The 20829-nt window shown below is 51.3% G+C and overlaps 1 protein-coding gene across 1 annotated transcript in view; it reads right to left on the bottom strand.

The window, feature by feature from the left end:
- OPRD1 (opioid receptor delta 1) overlaps nt 1-20109 on the bottom strand; it is a 33265-nt gene extending 13156 nt beyond the window's left edge. Inside the window, exon 1 of the mRNA XM_012750835.2 lies at nt 19831-20109. Within this exon, the coding sequence (XP_012606289.1) occupies nt 19831-20057 (227 nt within the window). The 5' untranslated portion in view covers nt 20058-20109. The remainder of the gene's footprint in view (nt 1-19830) is intronic.
- Between the last annotated feature and the right edge of the window lie 720 nt (nt 20110-20829).

Genomic DNA, 20829 nt, shown 5'->3' with positions numbered 1-20829 from the left:
CTCAAAAAAGAAGGAAATTCTGACACATGCTACAACATTGATGACCCTTGAGGACATTATGCTAAGTAAAAAGACAAATACTGTGAGATTCCACTTACATGAGGTACCTAGAGTAGTCAGATTGGTAGAGGCAGAAAGCCTGGGGTTACCGCGGGCTGGGGGCTGGGGAGGATGGGAGTCAGTGATTAATGGGTAGGGAGTTTCAGTTTGGAAAGACGAAGTAAGTTCTGGACATGGATGGTGGTGATGGCTGCACGCCAATGTGAACATCCTTAACGGCACCGAACTGCATCCTTCCAAATGGTTAAAATGGCATTTGCTTATGTTGTGTATATTTTGCCACAATAAAAAAAAAGAAGTGGGTAATTGAGAGCTGTCACTGTGTTTATTTTCTAAGCTTGAGAGCGGGGTGAGGGGATCCTTTAGAGCCATCCCGATCTTGGCTCCTCAGCACACACAGCTGAGTGATCTTGAACAAATCACTTCTCGTTTTGGAACCTTGTTGGGAACGTCAGTGCACTGATGCCTTGCAGGAGCAGACACACGCGGAAGCGTCCCGTTTACAGGCCAGCATTAGTCAGGAACTGGCAGCCCTTTTGGTTTGTTCTTCCTGATATTTTTCTGCTTTTTCCTCGTAGAATTTAATCATCACTGATTGGATCCAACCCAGGGGGTGAGGACGGTAAAGCTCTGGCTGCACCTCTATTGCTCTGAGATGCCTCTGGGAAACCCTTTGCTTTTTCTCTAAGTCCAAATCCCTATTAGCTCATCTTGAATTATGCAACTGCCAGGGAACTTGCTCCAACCATAAGCAAAGCTCTCTCCACACCAAGCACCGAGCAGCCGAGCATGTTTGTTTTAGAGCCCTAAACCGTTCTGTTAAACAAGCCCCGTAGCAAGAAGATTGTCACCACCCCTGTTAATTTTCTTTCAGTTTGATGGAGATCGTGTGTAACTTGCACATGCAATCCGCACACGTTCCCAGGCCCCTGGAGAGCTGGGATTCTTGGCTGAATACCCTAGTGCAGACTGACAAGTCAGCCCCGAGGAAGGATTTTCTTCCCAGGCAAACCCAGAGCAGTTGATCAAAGTAGCTGACATCTTAATGCCCGGTGCCCAGAGGAAGGTTAGTACATTCCTTCCTTTGTACAAGGCATCAGTAGGACTGGTTCGACAGCTTTGGGTGGGTTGTTTGTTTTCTTTAAGCCATATTCTCTGAGCGTCTTTTCTCTTTATGTGCCAGGCACTATGCCAAAAGCAGGGAATGCATGATTTCATTTCATCCTCGCTGCAAATCTTGAGTGTTAACACTATCTTCATTCTGCAGATGAGCTAAGCTAGATGGCTCACTCAAAGACATACAGCTAAGAAGTGACAGTGACAAGATTCAAACTTAGATCTATCTGGTTTGCAGAGCCCAAGCTTGTAACCACTTGGGTCTGTGCCCTCTTTCCCCTGCCCTCCTTGCCACCTGCACCTGTCAAACCTGGGTCACGGTGAGGGGCCCAGTCTGGAGGCCAGGAGCAAACTGGGCCTGCCCCATAGCATTCATCTCTTTTCTACACATTCCTCAACCCTGCTATGGTTCAGGGATTTGGAGACAATCTGCTCACAGCCCAGGTGGGGTCAGGAAGGAACAGACTTATAAACATCATAACAATGTCACATGCACGAATATGGGGCCCAGTGGGCAAAGAGGAGAGGTCAATTCAGAACAAAACGTACACCTGTGGTCACAAGGAGGTGGCAGCCAGTATTTATAGACAATAACTATGCCAGGTCTTTCTCTGGCATGATTTATGTACTCTTTACACCTGTGGGGTTTTTTGTTTTTGTTTTGTTTAAGAGACAGTCTCACTAGGTTGCCCAGGCTGGAGTGCAGTGGCACAAACATAGCTCACTGCAACCTTAAACTCCTTGGCCTCCCAAAGTGCTGGCACTACAGGCATGAGCCACTTGTTTTTTGTTTTTTAATTGATAATAAATATTTTTTGGACACTTACTATGTGCCAAGCACAGGGATAAGCATTTTATATTATAATATTTAATCCTCACAGCAGCCGTATGGGACACACAGTACTTATTAGTCCCAATTTATAGAGAGCAGTAAAAGGAACTTGCCCAAAGTTGCAGAGTCAGAAAGAGGCCGAGTGAGGATTCAAACCCAGAGCTCTTCCCCCAGATCCCAGTGCCTCCCTCTTGACTTCTGTTTTTGCTGCTCTCCTGTGGATCCAAAGTACTCTGTGTGCCCTTCACATACTCTCTTTGACAATTGAAATATCAGCTCCTGAGGGCAGGGGTCGCATTCATCTTGCTCATCCCCATAAGCCTAGAATGTCCGGCAGAGCCCAGCACAGAGAAGGTGCTCCAAGCACATGTGCAGAACGAGTAAGTGCCAGTGGGGCTGTCCGCCACACTGGGCGAGGGCATCCTGCACACTGTCCCAGCACCCAGCACAGGGCCAGGAACAGAGGAGACACAGCTTTACTGGAGGAAGGTGTCAAGGTGCCCCAACCCTTGAAAGGAACCAGCCACAGATTAAAGAGATCAAACCTGGGCACCTCTTTCGCCCTTCCTCCCTCCTTTCATCCTTCCTTCCTCCCTCTTTTCCTTCCAACCTTCTCCCACCCTCAACCTGGACCAACCCGGATCCCCAGAAGGATGCCTGGGCCTGGCCCTGTTTGCCCTGAATCCGAAGTGACTCAGCTCTGCCCAGGGCCAGAGCAAACGTTCGCTCAGATCATTTAGCCCAGGTAGCTCATTTGTTTCTAACTAAACTGAGGGTTTTTTTCCTCCCCCTCACTTATGCACCACAGCCCATAAGTGTAAAGTAGGGGCAAGAAACCTAAAATCAGAAACAATGACAACAACCATAGCAACAAGGTCAGAACAGCCACGCAAAGTCTGACCGACCAGATGGCACCTCAGGAACCGAACTGAACAAAACAGCTTCGTCCTAGATCAAAACTCGACTGGTCCCAGACCAAATCCAGTGTGGCTCGCTGGCGCGTTTAGAATTCGTTTGATTCCTAGATGCTTTCTGAGCTCTCAAAAATAACAGCTGCTCACTATAACATGTTCAAACACTATAAAATCATTTCCAGATGTAATTAAGTTAAGGATTCGGAGATGAGATCACCCTGGGTTATCCAGGTGGGCCCTGACTCCAGCGATAAGTGTCTCTGTAAGAGACACACAGAGACAAGGGAAGGCCGTGTAAGGACAGAGGCAGAGATTGCAGCGATGCATCCACGAGCTAAGGAACACCTGGAGCCACCGGACGCTGGAAGAGAAGGAAATATTCTGCCCAAGAGGCTTCAGAGGGAGCACAGCCCTGCTGGCACCTTAATTTTGAACTTCTGGCCTGCAGGACTATGACAGAATGGATTTGTCAAGCCCTCAAGTCTGTGGTCATCTGTCTGGCAGCCGTGGAGAGCTGTTACGACACAGTAAAGGTGCAGCCCAGAGGGAAGCACAGACTCTGACGTGGGGCACGCCGAGACTGCAGCCCAGCTCTTCCTCCCACTAACTGCATGACCTTGGACCAGTTCTCACTTCTCTGAGCCTCACTTTACTCCTCTGTGACCTGGGTATAAGGATCCTGTCTGCCTCATGAGGGGGTGGGGAATACTGAATGAGGTAATGTCTGCGATGTCCCTAGCACACTGCCTGGCACTCATATCATAGTGGCTTCTCATTCAGGCAAGGAAAACTGACCCAGAGTGACCCCTGCTAGGCAGCCCCTGGAGTCCCAGGAGCCTAACTTCTTTGCTGGCTCCTGGTGACCTGCCACCACTGGGGTGGGACACAGAGCCCTGTGTTGGAACTGTAGCACTGGAAGAGGCCCTGCTCAGTAATAACGAGTTCAAATCTCCCCTCTCACTTTACAGATGGAGAAACTGAGGCCTGGAGAGGGAAAGAGAGTTGTGACTGTCGTATGAGGTCACACAGAAAACTGGTTCTCCTGACTTCAGGGAGACCAGGTTCCTTCCACTTCCTGAAGCTGCCCTCCTAAGAGCTAAGTCTCAGATGCGGTTCAAGGTGGCTCAGACCAGAGAAAGAGGGGGTTCTGTCCAAGGCTTCAGAATTCCTGACAAGGCCAAGGCTCTTGGCAGATGTCTGTGTTCTAGGTCCCGGTGTCCAGTGATTAACCAGTGTAGGATGGGTCCAAGGAAGGAAGTGTCTCCATCACAGCCATCATCTTCACCACCTCCTCCATCTCAGCAGCTCCCCTGGCTCAGGGCTTACCTGTGTCTCACACACGCTATTGGATTTCACCATGACATCTACATGGATCATCTCATGTAATCAGTCCAACCACTCTGGGAAATCGCTGCTATTATTATCCTCACTTTTCAGGGTAGGAAAGTGAGCCTTGGAGGGTACACTGAATTGAACACTGTGCCCCCAATTACAAGTCCACCTGGAACCTCAGAATGTGCCTTTATTTGGAAATAGGGTCTTTGCAGATATAACTAGTTAGGATAAGGTCATGCTAGATTGGAGTGGGCCCTAATCCCAACATGACTGGTATCCTTATAAGAAGAGGAGAGGAAGCTGGGCACAATGGCTCATGCCTATAATCCCAGCACTTTGGGAGGCTAAGGAGTTTGAGACCAGCCTGAGCAAGATAGTGAGACCCCCATCTCTACAAAACATAGAAAAATTAGCCAGGCATAGTGGCACATGCCTGTAGTCCCAGCTACTCGGGAGGCTAAGGCTGGAGGATCACTTGAGCCCAGGAGGTTGAGGTTGCAGTGAGCTACGATGGCACCACTGCACTCTAGCCCAAGCGACAGAGTCAAAAACCTGTCTTAAAAAAATAAAATAAAATAAAAAAAGAAGAAGACACATGGACACACACACACACAGGGAACATGGCCATGTGAAGATAGAGGGAAAAACTGAGAGATGTAGCTATAAGCCAAGGGATGCCAAAGATTGCCAGCAACCTTAGAAGCCAGGCAAAGGATTCTTCCCTAGACCCTTCGGAAGCAGCATGGCCCTGCCGAGACCTTGACTTCAGACTTCTGGCCTCCTGAACTGTGACAGAATAAACTTCTGTTGTTTTAAGTGGCCCAGTTTATGGTAAGTTGTCATAGCAGCCCTAGGAACTAATAGAAGGGTTAACCATCTTGCCTAAAACAGAGGCAATGTCTTTGTTAAAACTGCTCCAGTCCCCAGCTCTCCCACCAGAAGGTCTTTTTCCATCAGGAATATAGAATGTTAGCACTAAAAGGAAAGGTGGCTGGTGAGAGTATTTAGGAACACTTATATGTGGTGGCAATTTCCCTGCTAAGTAGCAGATGTGTATTCATTATCCCAATGAATCTGCCCAACCACCACAGGAAGTAAGACTATTATCCCCATTTTACAGATGTGGAATGTCGAGGCTCAGAGGGGTAAAGTGACTCACCAAAAGGCCCACACCTAGGGGTAGCAGGGCTTAGGTTCCTTGGACTCCAGAACCCACATTCCTAACCACCACCCTATCTTCTCTCTGGATGTCAAGTTCAATACCTTTGTTTCACAAATGAGGAAACGGAGGCACAGCTACAGCAGCGATCACAAATGCTCTGCCCACTGCTGGGGAACAAGCAGCTTAAATAAAGCGACCGCCAGCCAGCCAGCCGGGTCCAGCTGGGGCTCCCTCTGTTTGCAGACAGAGTGGCTGCTCTCCCGAAAGGCAAAACAAGCCCAGCTGGGCAGTAAGGGCTGCAAGCTGCACCCTGCCCACCACTTAATGGGAATGGCACGTGGCCAGAAATTAATTAGCTGTCTCAGTTTTGGCAAAGCCTGAGGAAGGAAAGTGGTTAATTATAACAAAGCCCAGCGAGCATGTCGCAGGAGATGATTAAAGGCTGGAACATGGAAATAAAGGGCCCTGAGTTGAACGGGAGTGGGGAGGCCACCAGGTCACATCAGCAATAAACAGGACAAATGCCTCGTTCAGTTTGGTGCAGGACCACAGCACAGGCACGGGGCCTAGGGAGGAGAAGCTCCTCTCCATCCCTCTGGCTGGACCAGGGGACGGGGCTGCCAGACACAGGGGAGGCCCCAGGAAGCAAAGTCCTCAAGTGGGGCATATCAGTCTATGGGGCTCCGGAAGTAGGAGGTGTCCCTCTTACAAACACCTAGTGACATGCGCCTGAGTGTCAGAGTTCAGCTGGGGCTCCAGCTATGAGCAAAGGATATTCCCAGCACCCTATTCCCACTCATGGAAGGGGCAGGACAGACAGAGACACAGAGAGAGAGAGAGAGAGAGACAGAGACAGAGACAGAGACAGAGAGAGATATGAGCAATTGGGGGTTTGAAATGTGTGTGGTGCCTGCTCTGAAGGTGGACACACAGGACACTGTGGGGACACAGAGGGTAATCCGTTTGCTGGCAGGGGGAGGACATCAGAGAAGGCTCCCTGTAGGAAAGATTTACTAAGCCGAAAAGTAAGGGGTTACTCTGGAGGGAACAGGGCCTGACATTCCTGCACATCTTGTTTCCCTCTTGTTCTGTAGTTGGGGGATTTCTATTATAGATTCCAACAACGCCCACAGAGGGAATATCCTCAACAAAGTGGCAACTAGACTTTTTTTTTTTAAGAGGCAAAGTGTCTACAGCCATACCACCCTGAATGTGCCCAATATCTTCTTATCTCAGAAGCTAAGCAGGGTTGGGCATGGTTAGTATTTGGATGGGAAACAAGGTCTCGCTTTGTTGCCCAGGCTAGAGTGCAATGTCATGATCATACCTCACTGCAGCCTCGAACTTTTGGACTCAAGGGATCCTCCTGCCTCAGCCTCCTGAGTAGCTGGGACTACAGGCGCACGCCACTGCACTTGGCTTTCCAACTAGATATTTAAGAAATACTTAGTGAGGCCGGGCGCAGTGGCTCACGCCTGTAATCCTAGCACTCTGGGAGGCCGAGGCGGGCGGATTGCTCAAGGTCAGGAGTTCGAAACCAGCCTGAGCAAGAGCGAGACCCCCATCTCTACTATAAATAGAAAGAAATTAATTGGCCAGCTAACATATAAAGAAAAAATTAGCCGGGAATGGTGGCGCATGCCTGTAGTCCCAGCTACTCGGGAGGCTGAGGCAGGAGGATCGCTTGAGCCCAGGAGTTTGAGGCTGCTGTGAGCTAGGCTGATGCCAAGGCACTCACTCTAGCCTGGGCAACAAAGTGAGACTCTGTCTCAAAAAAATAAAAAGAGAGAAATACTTAGTGAAGCCACCTTAGGGTTAGGGACTGAGCTAGGAAACAGGCTAGAGGGTGAGTGGAACATAGTTCCTGCCCTCCACAAGCAACCAGTAAAAGGGAAGGCAAACACAGAAAGAGGCAATGGCACCACAAATACAAAACACTTTCATGACCACCTATTTTTGTGTGTGTCTTCACTCTTTCTAGGTGACCAGCACTGGATGAAGACATCTGATTTACATCATTCCATTGAAAGCTGACAACTGACTGCAGTAAGCACTGCCATAGCATTTGACAGATGAGGGACCGAGTATCAGAGCGACAGAGAAACTTGCCCAAGGTCACACAGCCCATTGGTTGCAGTCTCGGGACTCACACCCAGGTCTGTCTGACCCTGTGATGGTTAGTTTTATGTGTCAACTTGACTAAACTATAGCATCCAGTTATTTAATCAGACACTAATTGAGGTGTTGCTGCAAAGGTACTTTGTAGATGTGGTTTGCATCTATTAATTCAGTTAACTAAGTAAAGGAGACTATCCTTGATAATCTGGGTTGGCCTCATCCAGTTTTTTTTGTTTTTGTTTTTGTTTTTTTGAGACAGAGTCTAACTCTGTTGCCAGGGCTAGAGTGCCGTAGCGTCAGCCTAGCTCACAGCAGCCTCAATCTCCAGGACTCAAGCAATCCTTCTGCCACAGCCTCCCAAGTAGCTGGGACTACAGGCATGCGCCACCATGCCTGGCTAATTTTTTCTATACATTTTTAGTTTTCCAGCTAATTTCTTTCTATTTTTAGTAGAGATGGGGTCTCACTCTTGCTCAGGCTGGTCTTGAACTCCTGAGTTCAAACGATAGACCAGCCTGGCCTCGGCCTCCCAAAATGCTAGGATTACAGGCGGGAGTCACCGGGCCAGCCTCATCCAATCAGTTGAAAGGCCTTAAGCACAAAACTAAGGTTTCCCGGAGGGAGAAGGAACCACCTGTGGACAGGGGCATCCGCTCTTGCCTGAGATCTCCAGCCTGCCAGCCTGCCCTGCCAATCTCACCCTTGCCTAGCCAGACCCCATAACGGCATGAGCCAGTTCCTCAGAATACACCCCACTGCTGCTTTTTCTCTGATAGGACATTAATAATATGGACCCCAAGCCCACACTCCAGGCCAAGGCTGGTGCCAGGGAGCCACACAGTCTCCTCAGCTGGAAAGGGCGATGACAATGACCACCACATGGGGCTGACGGAGGGGTCCAAAGTGCTGAGAGGCAGTGTGACAAAACGGAGAGAGGGACGGCTCTGCAGTCACTCTCTAACCAGGTGTCCTTGGGCAAAAGTCTGTCATCTTTGGGCCTCAGCTTCTTCACCTATGAAATAGGCACATCCCATTGTCCCCACCTCACAGAAGTGTTGGAAAGAGCAAATGAGATTTTTGCATATAGCTCTTCTGTATAGAGTCTTCTCATCTTGTCAAACACACGCTCAATTTTGCCATAGTTGTGATTTCTGGGTTCTTAATGATTTCAAGTCCTCACCATCTGCCAAGTTAATGTTTCAATCCCACAATTCCATGTAAAACTAATGTCCACGAGTTGACCATTCTCAGTGACAGCCATGTGGATGTGACGCAGTTTGCCTACCCTGATTCCCCACCCTCCACCCCCCACTCCCCCACCCCCACCCCCGCCAAGGGCACAGTCTGTGAGACAACGGGCTGGGAGGCCTGTGAGGAGCTCTCCACACACATGCTCTCATTTGAGTCCCGCCCGCCCTGGGAAGCGGGTCTCAGGACATTCCCACTTTGGAGAAGGAAACTGGCCCAAAGATGAGAGGTGATCACCCAGGAGTGTAGAATGATGTAGAATGAACAGAAGCGGAGGTCCAAAATCTCGTGTTCTACAAAGCCCAGAGAGACTCCAGGCCTTTGGCCATGCCGTGTGTCACTTTTTATGACATCTCTCTTTGCCTAGCACATAACAGAGCTCCGTTTTTGTTTATTAACAGTTCATTTTGTTTTATTTATTTATTTATTTGAGACAGGGTCTTGCTCTGTTGCCCGGGCTAGAGTGCAGTGGCGTCATCATAGCTCACTGTAACCTCAAACTCCTGGGCTCAAGGGATCCTCCTGTCTCATCCTCCTGAGTAGCTGGGACTACAGGCACATACTGCTTCCCCAAGCTAATTTTCCTATTGTTTATAGAGAAGGAGTTTTGCGTGTGCTGGACTGGTCTTGAACTTCTGGCCTCAAGACAGCCTCCCAACTCAGCCTCCCAAAGTGCTGAGATTACAGGCATAAGCCACCGTACCTGGTAAACAATTTATTATTTAGACATTACAAATAAGTCTACTCTGCTTCATAGCTTCTCCCAACCCCTGACTATAAGAAAAAGCCACGTTTCACAGCGGGAATCAGAGGGTAGCATGGGTTTGACCTTCTTCACAGATGTTGCTTCATGGATACTTTGCACACCTGGGCTCTGGGCGTCAAGGGGGCTTCAGTTCAAAGGCCAACTCTGCCACTTCCCAGCTGTGGCCCTGAGCAAGTGAATTACCATCTCTGAGCCTCAGTTTCCTCATCTGTCAAATGGAGAGAAACGTGGCACCAACTTCATAAAGGCAGGGGAATTAAATGAGGTAACATATGTGCGGCGCTTCACACAGAGCTTGGCACAAAGCTGGTCACCTCGTCATCAGTCAAGAAAGGCCAGAGTTCTATTTTTGGTGATAACTCCCACCAAGTCAGTATGCCCTGCACTGCCATTGAGCCCTCCCTTACCTGGGATGCCAAGGCCCAAGCAGGTGGAGGGAGTATCTTGTGGCTACCTGCCCCTCCCAGCAGGACAGCCCTGTTCCCTCCCCGTAGGGAGGGATGGAAAACCACTAGACGTGGGTATCTCCTAGCACTCTGGGAGGATGAGTTTTTGGAATCAGGGGAAACAGATTATCTCCATCTGTGCTGCAGGGGCATCTGCCAAGATCAGGAAAAGCAGCTTCTCTTCCTTGGCTTAATCCCTGTCCCTGGTTCCCAAGTGCTGGGCAACAAGCCAATGTGGCCAACAGCTTCCTGCTGTGAGCCAGGCCCTGCGCTAATAAGGCCAGACAGGCAGCATTTCCCTTAACTTTTGCCCTTGCTGTCCCATCTGCCCAAAACGCTCTTCTTCCCAGCAACAGGCCTCCGCTCATCTGTCTCCGCCTCCTCGTCCTCTCCATATACAGGCACACCTCATTTTATTGAGCTTCTTTTACAAACTGAAGGTTCATGGTAACCCTGCATGAGCAAGTCTACTGGCACCATTTTTCCAATAGCACGTGCTCACTTCATGTCTCAGATTTTGGTAATTCTTGCAATATTTTGAACTTTGTCATAATTATTATATCTGTCCTCTGTGATGAGTGAGCTTTGATGTTAGCATGGTGATTGTTTTGGGATGCCATGAAGCACGCCCATATAAGATGATGAACTTAATTGATAAATGCGTGTGTTCTGACTGCTCCACCAAGAGCGGCTCCCCCATCTCTCTCTCTTTTTTTTTTTTTTTTTTTTGAGACAGAATCTTGCTTTGTCCCCAGGCTAGAATGAGTGCCGTGGCATCAGCCTAGCTCACAGCAACCTCAAACTCCTGGGCTCAAGTAATCCTGCTGCCTCAGCCTCCCGAGTAGCTGGGACTACAGGCATGTGCCACCATGCCTGGCTAATTTTTGTTTTCTATATGTATTAGTTGGCCAATTAATTTCTTTCTATTTATAGTAGAGATGGGGTCTCGCTCAGGCTGGTATCGAACTCCTGACCTCGAGCAATCCACCCACCTCGGCCTCCCAGAGAGCTAGGATTACAGGCATGAGCCACCTCGCCCGGCCCGGCTCCCCCATCTCTCTTCCTCTCCACAGGCCTCCCTATTCCCTGAGACACAACAATATTGAAATTTGGCCAATTAATAATCCTACAATGGCCTCTAAGTGTTGCACATTTCTCATTTTAAATCAAAAGCTAGAGAGTATTAAGCTTAGCCAGGAAGGCATGTCAAAAGCCAAAACAGGCTGAAAGCTAGGTCCCTTGCACAACTTAGCCAAGTTGTGAATGCAAAGGAAAAGTTCTCAAAAGAAATTAAAAGTGCTACTGCAGTGAATACATGAATGATAAGAAAGCCAAACAGCTTTACTGCTGATACAGGAAAAATTTTAGATAATGCCAGCCACAACACTCTCTTAAACCAAAACCTAATCCAGAGCAAGGCCCTATGGTCGGGAGCAGCGGCTCACGCCTGTAATCCTAGCACTCTGGGAGGCCGAGGCAGCAGAATAGCTTGAGCTCAGGAGTTCGACACCAGCCTGAGCAAAAGTGAGACCCTGTCTCTACCAAAATGAAAAGGAAAAAAAAATACATAAAACAACAGAACAAGGCCCTAATTCTTATTAATTGTAAGAAGGCTGAGAGAGAGGTGAGGAAGCTACAGAAGGAAAGTTTGAAGCTAGCAGAGGTTGGTTTATGAGGTTTAAGGAAAGAAACCATCTCCATAACATAAAAGTGTAAGGTGAAGCAGCAAGTGCTGACGTAGAAGAAGCTGCAGTAAGTTATCCAGAAGAGGCCGGGCGTGGTGGCTCACGCCTGTAATCCTAGCACTCTGGAGGCCGAGGCGGGCGGATCGTTTGAGCTCAGGAGTTCGAAACCAGCCTGAGCAAGAGCGAGACCCCGTCTCTACTATAAATAGAAACAAATTAATTGGCCAACTAATATATATAGAAAAAATTAGCCGGGCATGGTGGTGCATGCCTGTAGTCCCAGCTACTCGGGAGGCTGAGGCAGGAGGATTGCTTGAGCCCAGGAGTTTGAGGTTGCTGTGAGCCAGGCTGATGCCATGGCACTCACTCTAGCCTGGGCAACAAAGTGAGACTCTGTCTCAAAAAAAAAAAAAAAAAAAAGAAAAGATGGCACAAAGTAAGTGCTCAATAAAAAGAATCATCACCTATGATCCACACTTAATGCCTTGGCGACAAGGTCATTTCTGCAGTGGAGGAAAGTTCTGCCTCTCCCTGTGTCATGTTCTTTGAATGGGGTTTTTGTGACCTCACAGGATTTTGAAGTTTTTTTCTACTCATCAAGAAAGACTAGGAAAGAGAGAGAAGACAGATTCTTTCTGTACCACCCTTCTTTCCGGCCAGAGACAAAGCCACTGATTTCTGCAGCTGCACTGGGAGCTATAAATCAATAGAACACAGCCCAGACACCCTATCCCACCCCACACCCCCAGCTGGTAATAGGGCTGCTCCAGCCTGTGGGACGGTAAATTGCTAATTTAAGCTAAGCTTTCTGTTCTACCCCACCATTATCCTTCTTCCTGTGCGTGTTATGATGTTCGGGGAGCCAATTTGATTTTGAGGTCCCAGGACTCTGAGGTTAATGAAATCACGCCTTCCCCTTGCACAGCCCCTGCCTCTCAAGGTCCAGGCGTCTGCCAGGGAAGGGAAAGGGGGAAGCTGAGATCACAGCATCTAAGAATCATTCTTCTTTGACTCTCAGCCATGGTGAAAGGTGCCGAAATTATGCTTGTCTTATCTTTTCTCCGCCTGAATCTCCAGGGCCAAACCTCCACTCAGTGGTTTTCCACAGTCTGCTTGTATACCTTCGGTGACAGGAAGCTCCTTATATTACTCAGCAGCCCATACCTTCTTGGAGACATCTGACTGTGGGAAAATTCCTTATAGAAATGAGATGTGGGCCGGGCGAGGTGGCTCACACCTGTAATCCTAGCACTCTGGGAGGCCGAAGCTGGTGGATGGTTTGAGCTCAGGAGTTTGAGACCAGCCTGAAGCAAGAGCAAGATCCTGTCTCTACTATAAATAGAAAGAAATTAGCCAAACAAGTAAAAATAGAAAAAATTAGCCAGGCATGGTGGTGCATGCCTGTAGTCCCAGCTACTCGGGAGGCTGAGGCAGAAGGATCGCTTGAGCCCAGGAGTTTGAGGTTGCTGTGAGTTAGGCTGACACCATGGCACTCTAGCTAGGGTAACAGAATGAGGGAAGGAAGGAAGGAAGGAAGGAAGGAAGGAAGGAAGGAAGGAAGGGAGGGAGGGAGGGAGGGAGGGAGGGAGGGAGGGAGGGGGGAGGGAGGGAGGGAGGAAGGAAGGAAGGAAGGAAGGAAGGAAGGAAGGAAGGAAGGAGATGTGCACAAACATACATGTTCGAGAATGTTCACGGCAGCAGTATGTAGATTGGCATACTATTTATTGGAAATAATATAAGTTCTCTGAAACAGAACACATTCACACGATGTAGCCATTAAAAATCATGTTTTCAAAGAATGTTTGATAGCATGAGAACATGCTCCTGAAATAACATAAAGTGAAAAGGCATTTTATAAAATACTATATATAATATGATCATGATTTCAATATGTGATTCTGATCTCAGTAAAATAGAGAGAGAAGAGATGGGAAGTATATACACCAAAATGACACAGCTTTTCTTTTTGTGGTAGGATTATGGGAAACATCTGTCTCTGCTTAAACTTCTCCACATTTCCTGAAATAGCTACTTTGTTACCTTTAGTGTGTGTGTGTGTGTGTGTGTGTGTGTGTACAGAGAGAGGAGACAGACAGACAGGGTCTCACTCTGTCACCCTGGCTAGAGTGCTGTGGCGTCAGCCTAGCTCACAGCAACCTCAAACTCCTGGGCTCAAGCAATCCTACAGGCACATGCCACCATGCCAGGCTCATTTTCTAATTTTTCTAAGGGTCTTGCTATGTTGCTCAGGCTGGTCTCAAACTCCTAGCCTCCCAAAGTGCTAGGTTTACAGGCATGGGCCACAGCGACGGGCCTCTTTATTGTAAAAGAGAGTTTCTAATATTGAGTTGATGAAGTTTCTCTATGGCATCCACCCAATAATCCTAGTTCCTATGGGGCTTGATAAATGTCAATTGAATGAATGAGAATCAAGTCTCGCTCGTCTTCTAAAGACTCATAATTACAGAAGACATTTATTGAACACTTGCCAAATACCTGGTTCTATGCTGAAGTCCTTACCTGATGAATTTCTCATAACTACCCTATGAAAGCTCTATCGCTACTCCCATTTCACAGATGAGAAAACTGAGGCTCAGGGAGGTTGTGCATGTATTGCTCAAGTTTACTCTCTTAGTAAATGGCACAGCTGGGACACAATTCCAGGTCAGTCTGGCTCTGACGCCCAGGCTCTCAGCCACTGCTGCCCCACACAGAGGCCTCAGATTTACAGACGGCAATCTGCTCTCTTCCCTGGCCCGTCCTCACTTCTCTACCTAGATGTCTCCAGCTCCCACCTCCATTCCTCCTGTGTCTCATAGACAGCGGTGGCAGACAGACATGGAGTGATATTTGGAGTCAGAAAGATCTGGGTTTGAATTTCAGCTCCACCCTGAGCCTTCGTGTGCTCATCTGTAATTAAGAACATAAAGTCCCCATTACAGGGCTGTGGTGCAGCCTAGAGAAGCCTTTGGCATGTGGCTGTCTTCCAGAGCCTCCTCGGGGGTCCTCTGTGACTCCTCTGGACTTACCCCAGGGTGTCTGTGAGTCACACACACTCCCCAGGGGCTGAACCCAAGACCCAGGAAGCAGCAAGCCAGGGGCTGCTGCCTGTCCTCACCAAAGTCACCCGGCCCAGCCTCCTGCCTTCTTGTTAGGTCCGACAGCACTCCATTTCAGAAAGGGGACGGCTGAAGCCAGGATTTCCAGGACTTGTCCGAGGTCACACTATCTCTTTCCATCTCCCCGAGCCAGCCGGTCTGGTGCCCCCACATTGAGCCCCTCCCTATCCAATTCACCCACACCCACACCAGATTCATCCTCTTGAACACCATTCTGCACAAACTGCTCCAAACGTCCCTCCCCATGACCTGTGACCCAAGGCCCCCTCATTTCCGAGCAAGACCAGCCTTACTGTGGGACCCGAGGACCTGTCCAGCCTCAGTTCCCACAGTCGGACTCGAACCGCAGCCCAGCCTCTGGCCCCCAACACAGTCACGCTGGGCCTGTCTTCAGGCCTCTCCTCAGTCTTCCCTCTCCCCGTCCCTACCAGAAAGACCACCTCCAATTACCTGGGGCTGGCCTCAGGAGTCGCTCTAACATTTGCACCTTGTGCAGAATTTTGGAAGGCAGGCACTAAGTGGGCAGACCCACCACTAGCTCCCGGGCCCGGCTGCAGCTCAGAGGCGCACACAGCAGGTGCTGCTTCAGCCATGGTGAGGAGGACACTGCTTGCAAGGTCTGTCCTGCCTTTGTCCCTGCAGCCTCTCCATCCTCACAGCCACCCTGGCCCCTGGTACCCTTGTCTCAGCCACAGTGAACCTCCCTCCCTCTGCAGCTCCTGGTCATCCATCATGTGCTGAACCTTCATGCTGTCCCCTCTGCCTGGAATGCTCCGCCCCCACCTCTCCATGGAGCCAACTGCCGCTCCCCCTGCACGGCCCAGCACCGCGTCACCTCCTCCGGCTGCTTCAGGTGCTTCCCCTGGGTCCCCAGCTTCAAGAAACTGAGCTTGTCCCTAGAATCCTAACTACTCAGAGGCCCCCGCAGGGCATGGCTGTGTTGGAGCCAGACACTGCACAGAGGCTCAAGCTGGCAGTCTGGGCAGTGGAAGCCGAGGCTGGACAGGCAGGGCGGGGGTCGGCATCAGCAAATGCTTGTTGAATGAGTAAATGTGCAGCCGAAGTGGGGAAGGGCCCAAGGTAGAGAACGTAGACAATCAGCCTTCCACAGCCACCCACTCTGCCACCTGCAGCAGCTGTGGGAGCGCAGGGTAATCAGCACGCGGCACGCCAGGTGCGGGGCTACGGCCTTTGCATGCATGACCTCATTTAATCCTCCCAGTAACCAATCACGATCACCCCACTTCTCAAATGAGGAAATGAGGCTCGGGGAAGTTAAGCTGTTTCCCAAACCCACACCTCCAGGATGCAGTAGGGCAGGGATTGAGACTGGGCACTACCTGACCCCTAGCCATGACCTTTACCACTGCACTGGCATCTCTGGGAACCCTGGATCCAGGCCCCGGCCTGGGCAAGAGAGGGGAGGGAGACAAGCAGGCAGGGGCCCACGCTGGGCTCCCAAACACAAGACAGGACTCAGTGCTACCAATTTCCCAGCAGCCCCCAAAACCTCGGCAGTAGACAGAGGAGACAACTGTGACACCTCATTCACCTGCTGTGACCCTGCCCCAGCCCACACTGCCTGCCCAACCTTCCCTCCCTGCTGTGTGCCATGGTCACCTCAGATGGGAGGGAAAACTGAGTGCTTTGCCAACATCATCTTACCCAATCTTGAGGACAAAGGTGCCCAGGGGCAGGTATTAAATACTATTATCCACAGTTTATAGATGAAGACACTGAGGCACAGAAATGTGACTCAACTTGCTAACAGTTTTAGTAGGTTACAGAACCAGCTTTTTTTTTTTTTTTTTTTTTTTTGAGACAGAGTCTTGCTCTGTTGCCCTAGGTAGAGTACAGTGGCATCATCATAGCTCACAGCAACCTCAAACTCCTGAGCTCAAGCAATCCTCCTGCCTCAGCCTCCCAAGTAGCTGGGACTACAGGCATGTGCCACCATGCCCGGCTAATTTTTTACTATATTAGTTTTAGTTGGCCAATTAAATTTAGTTTTTTTTCTATATTAGTTTTAGTTGGCCAATTAATTTCTTTCTATTTTTAGTAGAGATGGGGTCTCACTCTTGCTCAGGCTGCTGGTTTCTAACTCCTGACCTTGAGCTATCCTCCCGCCTCAGCCTCTGATTAATTTTTTCTATTTTTATTTGCCTGGCTAAATTTTTTTCTATTTTTTTAGTAGAGATGGGGTCTTGCTCTTGCTCAGGCTGGTCTCAAACTCCTGACCTCAAGCGATCCTCCCACCTCAGCCTCCCAGAGTGCTAGGATGACAGGCATGAGCCGCCTCGCAAGCCCAGAGCCAGCAAGGCGGAAAGCCAGAAGAAACACGGGCTAAGAAAAGATCAAGGGCAGAGAAGCTCGCAGGCTGAGAGGCGCACGGGGGCAGGCTGGGGCTGGAAAGAGGCAGCGGGCACCGGAGTGTAGAGACAAGCAGAGTGCAGACCTGCCGATACCAGGATCAGGGAGCAGAGGGGACAGGGAGACGGGGAAGGCTGCAGGACAGACAGGAGACCAGGGGGAGAAGTGTTGATTCCATCCTCCTGCCCTCGTTCTGGGGCCAGCAAACCCAGGAGTCCTGGGCCTTGTAGAGGGATGAAGGGGTCACCTGCCAGAGGTAAAGGGCCTGCTAAGCTACCCAGTGGGCTGCCAAGGAGCACTCCCTGAGATACCAGCTCGTCTGAGGGCACTGACTCTTCCCAGAGGAGGGGTTGTCGGCGTCCCCTCTAAGGACCCAGGGCATCCTATGGCCAGCATCAAGTCACCACACTGGCCAATCTCACACCGCAGGAGTAGGGAGTGATGCTCTGCCTTGAGGACCAGCTGTCCCAAAAAGTCCTGCTCACATCTTGTTCCTGGGAGGCACAGGCCGTGTGCTAAGAGCGCGATTCCCAGGGGCCCCTCTCGTGTATCCAGAAGGATGCTTTTAGCACACATTTGACAATGTGATATCGGGAAGGCTGGCTGGGAATGCCCCTAACAGGCTGAGCCCAGAGCCTCCCCAGAGTGGACCCACAGAAGGGGCCCCCCCTTGCTCAGCGGTAGTGGGGAAGCTGTGTTCGTCAGCCCACCAGCCAGGGGCCCTGGGGAAAAGGCCGGAAATGGGACGGGACACACTGATACTAGGCTTTCCAGACTTGAGCACCTGGAGCTCTCTAGAGAGACTATGTGACAGGAACCTGGAAATCTCAGATCGCAGCTGTTCTCAGGCCCACCTGAGGACAAGCGCCTCCCTCATGCTCCCTTCTTTAATCAGCACTGGATTCCGCAGGATCTGGAAAATGCTTCCTCCTCATTATATAGACACCTTCCATTTACTGGGTCCGGGCACCAGGCCAGCTGCATTATAGACGCGCTCTCGCCGACACCTCACAACAGGCCTACTGAAGAAGCTTCTATTATCACCTCATTCTATAGATGAAGAAACTGAGGTTCAAAGAAGCTAAGTGATGTGCGGAGTCACAGAGCTGGTTTGCGGCAGAGCAGGGATTAATACTCAGGTCTGCCCGACTCAGTGGGGGAATCGCTGATAAAAACACAAAGCAGAGATCAGTCCTGCCTATGCTCGGGGGAATTTTCCCACTGTCGCTGGTGATGAGTCATTGAGAGCACAGGAAATTCTTGTACCCTCCACTCTTTCCGGGGGAGCAAAAATCCCCTAGAGATCATCAATGCCAAAGCCCCGTGACACCCACACAGCTCATCCAATGCTCCAACACACCACGTTCCACCTGCAGAGACCTTACACTCTGGGAGTCACACTTTCCAATCCAGGAGATTGGGTCTCTTCTTCACACAGGGAAACCAAGGCAGACGGGAGGGGAAGTGAGGGGAATGGTGTCTGGGCATCAGTTCACATCTCCAACCTCTGAGTCCAGGATCTGCCCTCTTCCCTGCCTGGTGGCCGCACAGCCCAGAGAGGCTGAGGACCATGGCCTCAGTCGACCAGCTCACAGGACCCATTTCCAGCTGACAGTAAGTACCAGGGCATCTTCATGGTTTAAGGATGCAAGTTTCCCTTTCAACCTTTATTGCCCATGTCTGAGCTGGCGGAGCTGTGTCAGGAGGGCTACCCCTGGGGCAACCTGGCGATGTCTTGGAATCTGGGAATTTCCCCACACTGTCAAGAAACACCAAGAAGAGAGCCTTACTTCCCAGGGTGAAAGCACAAACTCCACTCCCGCCCAAGCAAACCACTGCTGCCTTTGGCAGAAACAAAGAGAAATGAGAAAATGCGAGAGAGCATTTGTGAGGAGCATATGAGGCCTCTCTGCATACCCAGAGTTCCTGACCAGATGGCCACTGGGGACGGCAGCAGAGAGCGGGACGGCGGCCCACAGCTATTGCCCAGGAACCGCGGGCAAACACACACACACACACAGCTGCACCAACACAGATGCCCAAAGCCACTCTGGACGCTCCTCTCCCCCTGCAGTTTTAGAGGTTTGACAAGAAACAACTCAGTCACATTCACTGCACATTCATACAGAGAGAATCACAAACCGACAGTTTGGGACAACAACAGGGACCCCAACAGATGATCACCGAATGTGACTTGGTAAGTGTCCCCACAGCATGGCGCAGACACACAACACTCTCCTGTCCGCCCTACCTGCACAGTGTCCACACACAGCTGTCTCCCCAAAGGCCCGTGGCACGGTAGAGCATCTCCGCCCACCCCGAGGGTACGTTTCAGACGTCCAAACATACTGCCACAATCACCCACTCAAAAAGTGTGACAGACACACAAACTGTTGCCAAACTGTCCCACGAAGAAGCAAGGTAACGCCAACAGACAATCAAACGTTATTTGGCTAAGCAAGCGCGCACACACTCGCACACGCATGAGGATTACGTTCCTGCGTCCCCCTCTCCATGGACGTGGCCTTCCCGCGGGGCCCCGGGCGCCCCCTGCAGGAGGTGCGGAGGCCCGGGGAGTCCGGGGTCCGGGCCCAGGGTCCTGAGTCCGTGGTCCCCACCCTCACCCTCACCCCCGGGCCCGGCCCCGCAGCGGACTCACCGGACGATTCCGAACATGACGAGCACGTTGCCCAGCAGCCCCACGGCGCACACGGCCGCATAGAGCGCGGTGATGGCTATGGCCAGGGCGAGGGACGAGGCGCTCCGTGCGCCCGGCGGCCCCGACGCATTGGCGCCCGCGCTGGGGAGGGCGCTGGGGTAGGCGTCCGAGGCGTTGGCGAGGAGCGGGGGCTGCAGCTCGGCGCCGGCAGAGGGGACTGGCTCCATGGCTGCCGCCTGGCCGGTGCCGCGTCCCTCTCCACCGTGCGCCCTGGGCGCGGGGACCTGGCGCGAGGGGCGCGCGAAGGGCCGAGGCTGCGGCCCCGACGCCGCCGGCTGCAGCCTCCCGGCCGCCCCGCTTCCTCTGCGCCTCCTCCGCCTGCCTCGCCGCCCGCACCCGCCCAGCCCCCGGCGTCCGCCCTCTCTCCTCGCCCGAGTGCTGTGAGCCCGGAGCCGCTGCGGGCTCCTCGGACGCGCCCGCCACGCGCACCACGTGGCTCGGAGGCGGCCGCCAGTCTGCGCCCGCGACCGGGGGCGGGCGCTGCACCACCGGCTGGGAGCTGGGCTGGGGAAGCCGGCCGCCCTCTCCCTCGGGAGGCTCTGCTGGCTCGAATGCGCCCCCACCCCAGCCTGGACCCACCTCCCACTCCCTGGCCACTTTGGAGTAAGAAGGACCGCAATATGAATCCCCCTTCCGCCCCTGCACCAAGGAACAACAGAGTGACCTTGACCAAGTCGCTTAACCTCTCTCAACTTCATTCTCCTTGTTTGTTAGAAGAGGAAAATTGCGCCACCCCTCTCAGCCACCCCTCTCAGAGGGCTGTTGGGGAGATTAAATAAGATGATGCGAGTAAAGAACTTAGCTCAGTGCGCAGCACACAGTGAGTGCCGGCACCATAAATAACCAGTATTATCCCCGCTTTTCTTGTACCCTATTCCTTCGCTCAAACTAATGTACTGAGGGTGCCTATTGCAAGAGCTGTTGGGGACCGGCCCAGCC

This window comes from Microcebus murinus, chromosome 2, assembly GCF_040939455.1.
Source record: "Microcebus murinus isolate Inina chromosome 2, M.murinus_Inina_mat1.0, whole genome shotgun sequence".
Taxonomy (NCBI): Eukaryota; Metazoa; Chordata; class Mammalia; order Primates; family Cheirogaleidae; genus Microcebus; species Microcebus murinus.
Note: the sequence above shows the minus strand (reverse complement) of the source record. Positions and strands in the feature narration are given on the sequence as shown.